This window comes from Macrotis lagotis, chromosome 1 (genome assembly GCF_037893015.1).
Source record: "Macrotis lagotis isolate mMagLag1 chromosome 1, bilby.v1.9.chrom.fasta, whole genome shotgun sequence".
NCBI lineage: Eukaryota > Metazoa > Chordata > Mammalia > Peramelemorphia > Peramelidae > Macrotis > Macrotis lagotis.
This window is the reverse complement of record NC_133658.1, coordinates 556,357,299-556,369,644: the sequence shown is the minus strand read 5'-3', so window position 1 is coordinate 556,369,644 and position 12,346 is coordinate 556,357,299. Positions and strand designations below refer to the sequence as shown.

The 12,346-nt window shown below is 33.2% G+C and overlaps 1 protein-coding gene across 16 annotated transcripts in view; it reads right to left on the bottom strand.

Moving 5' to 3' along the window:
- The window catches only part of LOC141507078 (HMG box transcription factor BBX-like), a 369,819-nt gene that overhangs the window by 119,687 nt on the left and 237,786 nt on the right, over positions 1–12,346 (bottom strand). For all 16 annotated transcript variants that reach the window (XM_074214420.1, XM_074214422.1, XM_074214417.1 and 13 more), the window contains one exon: positions 6,306–6,501. In XM_074214420.1, coding sequence (XP_074070521.1) covers positions 6,306–6,501 — 196 coding nt within the window. The remainder of the gene's footprint in view (positions 1–6,305; positions 6,502–12,346) is intronic.

The window sequence follows — 12,346 nt, the reverse complement described above, 5'->3', positions numbered from 1 at the left end:
TAAAACAAATCTCAGGTACCCTTCACATTTATCAGATTGGCTAAGATGACAAAAAAGGAAAATGACCAATATTGGAAAAGGATGTAGGAAAATGGGACACTAATGCATTGTTGATGCAGTTGTGAACAGATCCAACTATTCTAGAGAGCAATTCAGAACTATACCCAAAGAATAATACTATTGCATACCCTTTAATCCAGATACCTGTACTAGATCTGTATCCTAAAGAGATCATACAAATGGTGAAAGTCCCATATGTTCAAAAACATTTGTAACAGATCTTTTTTGGTGGCAAAGAATTGGAAAATGAGGAAACACATCAATTTGGTATTGGCTCAACAAATTGTGGTACATGAATGAGTAGCCAGGTTTTAGAGAAACATAGAAAGACTTACAATAACTGATGCTGAGTGAAGTGAGCAGAACTGAGACGATAGTACATATTAACAATGACATTATTAATTTATTAGCAATGATGGAACACAGCTTCTTCCAATAGTTCAGTCGTGAAGGAAAATTTTGAGAGACTTATTATAGAAAATGCCATCCACACCCAGAGGGAAAAACTATAAAGTCTGAATGCAAAGCAAAGCATTCTATGTTAACTTAAAAAAATCTTATTTTGTTTTTCCTTTCTTTCTCATAGTTTTTCCCTTAATTCTAAATTCTCTTTTACAACATGACTAATATAGAAAAATGTTAAACACAATTGTAGCAAATCAAATTACATGAAGAAGTACAAAGGACCCATTGCAATAGAGGGGGGAAAAGGAGGAGATGAGAGCTGCCTGAATCTCACCCTCCTCAGATTAGACCTAAAGTTAACATTCACACACTCACTTTAGAAACTTCTTATCTTTCAAATATTAAAGGGTGAAAGGGGGAGGAGTGAGGAAAAGAGGAAGTAACAGAAGGAAGAAGGGGCAAAAGAAAAGGAGAAAGGAAGGGAAGGGGTTGGATATAAGGGGGGACACAAACATATTGAAGGTGGTGGTATTCAGAAACAAAATACTGGGGAATATGGACAAAATGAAAAAGAGGGAAATATAAACAGAGGGAAGATAGGATGGAGGGCAATAAAGTGTTAGTAATTATAACTTTGAATGTGACTGGGATGAAATCTCCCATAAAATTTAAGCAAATAGATTTAATCCAGATTAAAAACCAGATCCTACAATATGCTGCTTACAGAAAACTCAATTGAAGCAGAGATACATACAGAGTAAAGGTAAAAGACTGGAGCAAAATATATTTTGCTTTAGTTGAAGTGAAAAAAGCAGGGGTAGCAATCTTTGTCTCAGACGAAGCAGCTGAAAAAAACAGATCTCATTAAAAGACAAAGAAGAAAGCTATATGCTCCTAAAAGGTATCGTAGACAATGAAGCAATTTCAATACTAAATATGTATACACCAAGTAGCATAGCACCCAAATTCTTAAAGAAGAAGTGGAATGAGTTTTAGGAAGACATAGGCAGCAAAACTCTAATGGTGCAAGACCTCAATCTACCACTCTCAGATTCAGATAAATCGAACCATAAAATAAACAAGAAGGAAGTTAAGGAGGTAAATAGAGTATTAGAAAAGTTAGACATGATAGAAGCTTTGGAGAAAGTTGAATGGGGATAGAAAGGAATATATTTTTTATCTGCAGTACGTTGCACTTACACAAAAATTGACCACACTGGGGCATAAAAACCTAACAATCAAATGCAGAAAAGCAGATATAAGTGAATACATCCTTCTCATATCATAATGCAAAAAAAAAATCACATGCAAAAATGGGCCAGGGAGAGATAGAGCTAAAATTAATTGGAAACTAAATAACCTCATTTTAAAGAATGAGTGGATCAAACAACAAATTATAGAAAGAATTATTTTGTCCTAGATAATGACAATAATAAGGCAACATGCCAAAACGTCCAAGGCAAATGTCAAAGGATTATTATATCTTTAAATGCTCACATGAATTAATTGGAGAAAGAGGAAATCAATGAACTAAACAAGCAACTAAAAAATTAGAGAAAGAACAAATTGGAAAAAATCAATTAAATACCAAATTAGAAATTCTAAAAATTAAAGGATATATTAATAAAATCAAAAGCAAGAAAACTCTTGAACTAATAAATAAAACCAAGAGTTGATTTTCTGAAAAAACCAATAATATTGATAAACCTCAGGTTAATTTGATTAAAAAAAGACAACAAAATTAAAGTTAACAATTTGGAATTATTTTACCCAACTGTATGCCAATAAATTTGATAGTCTAAGTGAAATGGATGAATATTTACAAAAATTTAAGTTGCCCAAGTTAAATGAAGAGGAAATTAAATAACTAAATGACCCTATCTAAGAAAAAGAAATTCAACAGGACATTACTGAACCCCCTAAAAATTTATCTGGGACCAGATGGATTCACAAGTGAATTCTATCAGACATTCAAGGAACAATTGGTTCCAATTCTATATAAACTCTTTGGCAAAACAGGTGAAGACAGAAGTTTGCCTGTTCTATGAAACCAATAAGGTGCTGATACCTAAACCAGAAGGAGTCAAAACAGAGAAAGAAAATTATAGACCTATCTCCCTAATGAATATAGAGGCAAAAATGTTAAATAAAATCTTAGTAAAGTTATCACTAGGATAATAACTATGACCAAGCAGGATTTATCCCAGGAATGCAGGGTTGGTTCAATATTGGGAAAACTGTTAGCTTAATTAACTACATCAATAACAAACCTATCAGAAATCATATGATTATATCAATAGATGTTAAAAAAGCCTTTGACAAAAACTACTAAAGATACTAAAGAGCATAGAAAAAATGGATTGTTTCTTAGAATGACAAGCAGCAACTATGTGAAAACATCAAAAAGCATTATATGCAATGGGGATAAGCTAGAGGTATTTCCAATAAGATCAGGAGTAAACAAGGATGCCCATTATCACCACTACTGTTTAATATTGTGTTAGAAATGTTAGCTTTCGGAATAAGAGAAAAAAAGAAATTGAAGGAATTAGAATTGGGAAGGAAGAAAGAAAACTCTCATTCTTTGCAGATGACATGATGGTATACCTAGAAAACCCTAAAGAACTCATCTAAAATCTACTAGAAACAATTAATAACTTTAGCAAAGTAGCAGAATATAAAATAACCCCTCATAAATCCACAGCATTTCTATATATTACTCACAAGATATAGGACAAGAGCTAGAAAGAGAAATCCCATTCAAAGTAACTTCAGACAATATAAAAATACTTGGGAGTCTACCTGCCAAGGCAGATTCAGAAACTCTATGAAAACAACTACAAAACACTTCTAATACAAATAAAGTCACATTTAAATAATGGCAAATAGCAACTGCTCACGGATAGCCAGAGCTAATATAATAAAAATGACAGTCTACCTAAATTAAACTACTTATTGCCCTGTGACTCAAAATTCCAAAAAATTACTTTAATAAGTTAGGAAAAATTGAAAGTAAATTCATGTGGAGAAATAAAAAGTCAAGAATTTCCTAGGGATTTAATTTAAAAAAATGCAAAAGGAGGTGGTTTAGCCCTCTGAGATCTACAATTATGTTATTAAAGCATTGGTCTTCAAAACTCTCTGGTATTGGCTAAGAAATAGAGTAGTGGATCAGTGGAATAGACTAGATAAAATAGATAGTAGGAAATGATTATGGAAATCTGCTGTTTGATAAACCAAAGAGTCTAGCTGATGGTAAAAAACTCTGTCTTTGATAAAACCTTTTGGGAAAATTGGAAGTTAATATGGCAGAAACTTGGATTAGACCAACATCTCACACCCTATACAAAGATAAGAACAAAAGAAATACAGGATTTAGACATAAAAGTCAATATAATAAGCAAACTAGGAGATCAAGGAATAGTTTACCTGTCAGATCTATGGAAAGGGAAGCAGTTTATGACCAAGGAAGAGATGGAGAACATCATTAAAAACACACTAGATTTGGATTCAAATGGTATTCTCCATTGTAGATAACCTAGATAATTTTGATTACATTAAATTAAAAAGCTTTTACACAAACAAAACTACTGTAACCAAGATCAAAAGAAATGTAGTAAATTGGGAAACAATTTTTACAATTAGTATTTCTGACAGAGGACTCATTTTTAAAATATGTAGAGAACTGAGTCAAATTTATAAAAAAAAAAGCCATTCCTCAAATGACAAATAATCAAAGGATATGCAGAAGCAATTTACAGATAAGGAAATCTGTATCCACAGTCATATGAAAAATTGCTCTAAATCATTATTAATTAGAGAAATACTAATTAAAGCACACCTCTCAGATTGGCCAATATGACCAGAAAGGACAATAATCAATGTTGGAAGGGCTGTGGAAAATCTGGGACACTAATACATTTTGGTGGAGTTGTGAACTGGTCCAACCTTTCTGGAGAGTAATCTGGAATTGTGCCCCAAAGGGCAATAAAAATGTACATACCCTTTTTATTCAGCAATACCACTACTGGTTCTATAACCTACAGAGATCATGAAAAAGGGTAAACACATCACTTGTACAAAAATATTCATAGCAGCCCTATTTGTGGTGCAAAGAATTGGAAATTGAGTGAATATCAATTTGGTAATGGCTGAACAAATTGTGGTATATGTATGTTATGGAACACTACTGTTATATTAGAAACCAGGAGGGATGGGAATTCAGAGAAGCCTGGAAGTATTTACATGAACTGATGCTGAGAGAGAGGAGCAGAACCAGAAGAACATTGTGCACCCTAACGGCAACATGGGGGTGATGATCCACCTTGAAGGACATGCTCATTCCATCAGTGCAACAATCGGGGACAATTTTAGGGTATCTGAAATGGAGAATACCATTTGAATCCAAAGAAAGAATTGTGGAGTTGAAACAGGACCAAAGACTATTACCTTTAATTTTTTTAAAAAAGTTTTTTATTATATAATTTTGCTATCTATTTTATTTTTTCCTTAAGGATATGATTTCTCTCTCAAAACGTTCTATTTTGATCAGTGTATAACATGGAAACAATGTAAAGACTATCAGACTGCCTTCTGGGGGGGGGAGGGAAGCTAGATGGGGGGGGAATTGTAAAATTCAAAAAATAATAAAAAAAAAAACACAATTGTACATGTATAAATTTTACCAGATTGTTTGCCATCATGGGGAGGGGTGAGGAATGGGAGGGTGGTAGAAAATCTGAACTTATAAATTTGCATATGGTTGAATGGTGAAAACTACCTTTCATGTAATTGGAAAAATAAAACTAAATTAATAAATAAAAAATAAAAAAAATTAAAGATGTGAACTTGGAGGAGTTAACCTTAACAAGTAGAAAAGTGACATCATGCTAGATGCTAAAGATAAGGAGGAAGTATTGGGAGATGATATCTCAGTCATGTGAGCAGGAAGGAGGGGATAATAAAAGGGAGTTCTAGAAAAACAAAGGGAATTTCTTTTTGGTAAAGTATAAGACAGTCTTCAGCAAAGAGGGTTTAACGAAGAAATGATGTGGAAAATTTGAAAAGAAAAGTAAGTTTGGAACAATAAATTAATAATCTTATTTTTAAGGAAAATTCAGTATAACTGTGGAAAAAATATATAATGCACTATAGTCTCCTCTCTGACTAATACCTGTCATATTTCATTTGCCCCTCTGGTTTATCTCATATAATACTTTCCATCTAAGATTTTAATATGGTGGCATCCAGGACATGCAAAGTTTAAATTGGATCAGTTTCAGAGTAAGTAAAAGCTTTTCCCTATATAAACTAATAAAAGCTTTTAAATTCCATGACTCAGAATGAAAGCTCCTATTTCTAATGGTTTTACTTTAGATTTTAAAGCTCCTACCCCAGTGGGGGGGGGGGAGATTCACACACAAATACAGTCTTTTTGGAATATATCAAAATCACTTCTGTTTCAAACTAGCAGTACAGGTGGATACATTCTGACCTTTAGGTCTTGGAAAATCAGATATTCCATTTTATTCAATTCTGTCAATTTGTTTCTTTGACTCTTGTTTCTAGAAATGTCTAGATTATTCATAGGAGGACTACGGTTTTCTAAATTGGCAATTCTTGATCCCACTGTCACTATGAACATTTTCAAGCATTAATGATGTCTACCCAACTTAAACCTCATTTTTATTACTGATGCTGAACAGTATAAAATCATTCAATTTTATTGCTTTTAGGTAGACTACCCATTAATTAGTCCACTCATAACAATTCCTGTGGTTGGAAATCTTGTCAAGATTTAATAACAGGGAAGGAGAGGAGGTAATAAGAGACCAACTCACCTGCCATCCCAAAGTTAAGCTGAGGCATTTCTTCAGTCTTTGCTTTCTTGGGGCTTGGTAAATCTTTTCCAGAGTCAGATGGAAAGGCCCACAGCTTTTTTCGAGTATTAACAGCGGGTGTTGGGGATTTCACAGGTTTATTTGTTGCAGGACACCATTTGTAGCCAGGATTGGCTTTCATAAATGCATCTTTATACTAAAATAAAAGAAAAGGTGAAATAATTACAACTTGAAATATTCCATTCACACAAAAGAATTCTAACATCCCACTATGTTATAGTTAAACTTTGAACCAGTTAATAAAAAAGATAAAACTTTACATCTTCTGTATCTCCTTCTACTAATGGGGGAAAGGGTAAAACTACAAAGATTGTTATATGTGCCCCCAAGTCATCTAGGTGTTCAGCATAAGGTTTTTTTTTTTTCAAAAAAAAAGTTCTTTTTTTGTTGGGGAAAGTCTCACAAAATTCTGCTTTTTTTTAAACCCCTATTTTTTTTTTCACTTTTTAAGAAGATGTATGTACCTTACCATGCTATATAAAAAAATCTTGAAGCTTTCTGTTTAATTCAGGGGTGGGGAACCTCTGGGTCAGTGGTTCAATTGTCTCTTATTTAATTTCATTTATCAAATACAGTAGAAGCTTTGTTATCTGTGCTGAGAGATTCTTATGATAGAAATGCAATCTAAGATGTCTCTGGACTAAGCTGGAAGGAAAGAGCCAAGGACAGACAATAGGAGGAAAAAAGAGACAAATACTAAGGTTTTTAATCTACTCATTAAGAATTTCTGTAACTTTTCAGTCTATTCCCAGCTATCTTCCATTCTCAACAAATGATTCTCTATAAATGTTTGATCATCAAAAAAATCTTTCCCCCCTTTTTTTTCTTCTCTCTTCCCTATCTTCTTTATTTCTTTTATTCTTCTAATTATCTGGTCAAGATACTATTTATTATTTGTCAAAACATTTTTTTCTGTTTCCTAATGTTATTTGTTCTGTTGTATTTAATTCCTATTATTAATACATACTGGTGTTGCTAGCTAATTAAACCAAAACAGTATTCCAATCTATATGCTTATGAATAAATATAGTTTACTACAAATCAAAGTTGCTTTTTGCTTGTATAATATATATGTGTATATATATCTATATAAAATAAAGTGATTAGTTAAATATATAACTGATTTTTTTATTGTCTTTTGGGGGAATAAAATTACATGCTACCTTCTAAACAAACTTTTTTCCCATTTCAACTTATAAATGCACAAAATTAAATCATACTATAAGCTCTATAATGTGAAATAGTAAATGCTCCAGTGATATATTTTTAAAGAAAATCATTCCTTTAATTCAGGTTTTCTGAAACACGAATAACTTTTTAACTATAAAACAAAATTAAATAAGTTATCTTTTTATGATTTAAATAAAAATAACAAAAATTTTTTTCAACTCTTATTATAAAAGCAGGTCACAATTCTCTTGTAAATTTTTTTGATTCAGTGATATATTGTAATATACTATAGAAAATAAATCAATTCATAACATACTAAAATACCCAAAGAGCTTACATAATAAATGTAAATTAGACAAGATATTCTTTATTATCATCTAAAGACCACAAGCATGAGCATCATTATTGTGTGCTGCTAAGACACACTAGATGGATGTGTCACATATAGGCAGTAAGTTAAAGGGCATTCATTCTATACAATGAAAAAACACTTTTAAGTCTATTACTGCTTATCATGATAAAGAAAATTATTTCTCCTCATTTTTTGGTAGTTTAAGTGAGTATCATCCTGATGAAAGGTCTGTTCTGATGCTACCATCGTCCAGGATCCTGCTATTTATAGAATGCAAAGAACACATGCAACAGACAAGCTTCCAAGCTCCCTTTTGCTGATTCAAACTCTGCTCAAGATAAACCTCTTTCACAGGAAAGGTCACTTCATTTACTAAGACCCACTCCATTCTGGGTCTTGGCTGATAATGCTGACAGCTGAGTTAGAGATGATTCCAAGGCTAGCCACTAAAGTGAAAGCAATAGGAACAACAATAGTATTAATGAAAACGAGAACAATGATAAAGACACTTAATTCTCCTTGTCTTCCAGAGTCACAATACACAAGAGACTGTCTTGGTAACTCTCTTACTCACCTCTTCACACCCAGGCAGGATATTCTATGGGCTCCTGTCTCCACTGTCACTCACTACCACCCCTTTCTCATTTTCCTCTTCCATTAAGGCGGCCTTCTTTTCCAGTCTTTGTATAGACTAATTTCCCTACCCTCCCATTTCAGATTAATTTTTATAATGTACAGCTTTAATCAAGCCACTTCCCTGCTTGAAAACTGTCAATGGCAATTCCCTATTGTCTCACGTATAAAGCAAATTATCAATATTTCAGGTCCTCCTATTTCTGGCTTTAACCTATCTATATCTTCTACCTTTCCCATTATGCATGCTATGTTATCAGTCAAGCTAGTCTATTTGTTTTCTTAAAATGATTCTCATACTTTCCTACCATTTTTGTCTTTGTTTAAACTGTTCCCTTTAACTAAAATGCAGTTATTATCTCTGCAAATTAAAATATCACCCATATTTCTTTGTAACAATTTTTTATTAATATTTTGTTTTTATATCATTTTGGTTGTTGAGTCATTTCAGTTGCATCTCACTCTTTATGATCCCCTTTGAGATTTTCTCAGCAAAGATATGCAGTAGTTTCCACTTCCTTCCTCACATTATTTTACAGATGAGGAAACAGAGGTAAACAGGATTAAGAGACTTGACCAGAATCACACAGCCAAGTTTGAGGTCAGATATGAACTCAGGAAGGTGAGTCTTTCTGATTCCAGGACCTGCACTCTATCCACTATATCATCTAGTTAGATCACATTTCAAAATATATCTCTTTTTCCTCCTCTCCCACCAAGAATCATCCCTTTTAACAAAGAGGTGGTAGTGGTAGGAAGCTTCAACAAAACTCATCAATATAACAATCAAGTCAACTAGCATATGCAGTATGCTAAATCCATAATATCCAAGCTATGCAAAGGTTAGGGATGATATTCTCTTCTCTCTTCTTTGGGACCAGACAGCTATATAATATTTTTTGTTCTGTCCACTTGCACTGTCATCAGTGTGGTTCCAAGTTTGTTCATTTCACTTTGTTCAAATTCATATAAACCTCCTGATATTTCTCTGTATTCCTCATAATTATCTTTTCTTACGGCATAGTAACATATTATTAGATTCATGCACTACAATTTATTTAGCCATCCTCCAAAATGGCATGCCACTATATGGGCAGCCTAGGACTATGATTGAGCATCAGAAAACTGAGATTCAAATGCTTTTTATATTTACTACTAATATACACTTGATTAACTCACTTAACTCTTCTGGGTCTCAATTTCTTCACCTATAAAATATGGGAATAGAGATAGATGTGCCTTCTTGCTCTAGATCTATGAATTTACTTTGTTTTTAATTCTTTACTACCTCAAAAAATGTGCTACAGAAAAATGTGAAGACTATCAGACCTTTCATTTAGAATAATTATAATAATTGTAATAACAACAACAACAACAACAACAACAACAACAACAACAATAATAATAATAATAAACTAGCATCTATGTAGTCCCTTTAGGCTTGAAAAGTATTTACAAATATTATCTTATTTGAGCCTTACAACAACTCTGAGAGGAGAGTGCTACTATTATTCCCATTTTACAGATAAAGCAACTGAGGCAAACAAATGTTAAGTGTGATTTTCCTGGGGTGACACAGTTTATAAACATCTGAGGCAGATTTGAACTCTAGCTAACACCTAACTATCTACAAGAAAACTTTCTAAGTCAAAGGGAATGGAAGTTTTAGTTACTTTTCAATGGTTTTCCAAAAATACTTTTCAGAAGAGCTGGTTAGTCATAGTAGAAGTTCAAATACCACTCTCATCATGAAACTAGTTTTACTAATCCTAAAAAGAAATGATGGTTCCCTCCAGATGACAGATCCAGGATTGGAAGGAACCTGTCTGTTCTAATTACCTCACCCCCTATTATCAGATGAAGTAAAGAGAGGTTAAAAGACTTGTTCAAGGTCAATTAGGTAGTATATGACTGAAATCAGATTTGAACTTGTGCCTTTAGACTTCAAACTCAGCATACTTTTTATTGTATAATAGGCCCTGGACATTTCTCTACAACATTCATTAGGAATTCATATATTTGTTAAATGAGTAATGTCTCATTTAATCCAAAACAATGAATACTCACTAAGTCCTTTACTGCCTCACACATATACAGTTTATCACGTAACTGCATTTTGCCTTTATTCAATTTAGTTCCAGTATCTGATTTCAGTGGAGACAATGACAGAGGAAGAAAGGAAATCTTGGATCATATGAAAAATCCCCCAAACTGATAATGAGGAGTTGAAAGTGATGAAAGTCAAACTTATCCTGTAACTATGAAATATAAACGTCAACAGTTATTCTTGCCAACTCCTGAAGACTTGCAAATGGCAATCGTTCTGAAACATTGATCAGTTATTGATCAACAAATACTGATCAGGTGATAACTTTGTAAAGAGTATTGCCACAGAGCAGTCTTGTATGTAGAAGTTCATAATCTAGCTCAGGAGATGTTATTTACACACACATACACACACACATATACACAAACACATGCATATTTACATACACACAGTTGTGTACTTGCCTGTATTGGTGCATTCTGTGTGTATGTACAAATGCATATGGATACATCTATGCACACATATATAATGATGACTAGCTATACATTAGATTATGAGTCATTTGACTATTTTTGCCCCTGTTGACTACAGACCAATGGAGGGATAAAGGTAAGTGCCCAGTGAATGATACAGACAATAACAAGTTAAATAAGTTCAGAGAAGATAGAGATCACAGTGGGTTAGAAAAGGCAGGGAAAACATCACAAAATAAAATAGCTGAGTCTTAAAAAATTGTGTAGTAGATCTCTCAAGTGATGAGGACATTTTGAACAGGGAGGGAAAAAACCAGTCTCAATAACCTTTTCCTTCATATTCTGAACATATTATTAAACTTCCGGTCAATGATTTTGACAAAGCCCATTCCCAGAAGTAGAAGAGCCAAACAAATAGATCTAATTCACTGAAATGACTAATAGTTCAGATCGCAACTTCTCCCTAAGGTATAACTTTCTAAGCAGAAAGTGAATTATTGGAAGCTACTTGGAGGCATTCAGCTATTCTCAAAAATTATCAATCATCTTCTACAAGCACAGAGATCTTGAATCAAAAAAGCTCTAACAGCCTAACATGCTGCTCTCCAAGAAACCCTTCCTTTGGGATATAAATTCACATTTCAAGCAATTTCTTTCATTTTTTTGGTAGGTTTCTTTTTATTATATGAATATTTAATTTGTTTTCCAGTTACACACATTGGTAGTTACTACCATTCATTTTTTGTCAAGGTTTTAGAGTTATAAAATTTTTCTCCCTCCTTCCCCCCAGTAGAAGGCAATCTGATCTAGGCTTTACATTTGCATAATAAGCATAGATTCAAGCAATTTCTTTCTTTCTTTCTTTCTTTCTTTCTTTCTTTCTTTCTTTCTTTCTTTCTTTCTTTCTTTCTTTCTTTCTTTCTTTCTTTCTTTTTTCTGGCAAGGCAATGAAGAGTGACTTAACCAAGGTCACATAGTTAGATTACTATTAAGTGTCTAAGGCCATATTTAACTCAGGTTCTGTGACTCTAGGGCCGCTGCTCTATCCAACACCTAGTTGCCCCCAAAATCTAGTCATTAAACTTTTTTTGCTTTTGTTTTTGCAAGGCAATAGGGTTAAGTGACTTGCCCAAGATCACAAAGCTAGGTAATTATTATTAAGTGTCTGAGGTTGAATTTGAACTCAGGTCCTCCTGACTCCAGGACTGGTGCTCCATCCACTGTACCACCTAACTGCTCCTGATTCAAGCAATTGCAATACAGATTCCCAATCTTTTCTGCAATATCTATGAAGGCCTCCTCCTCT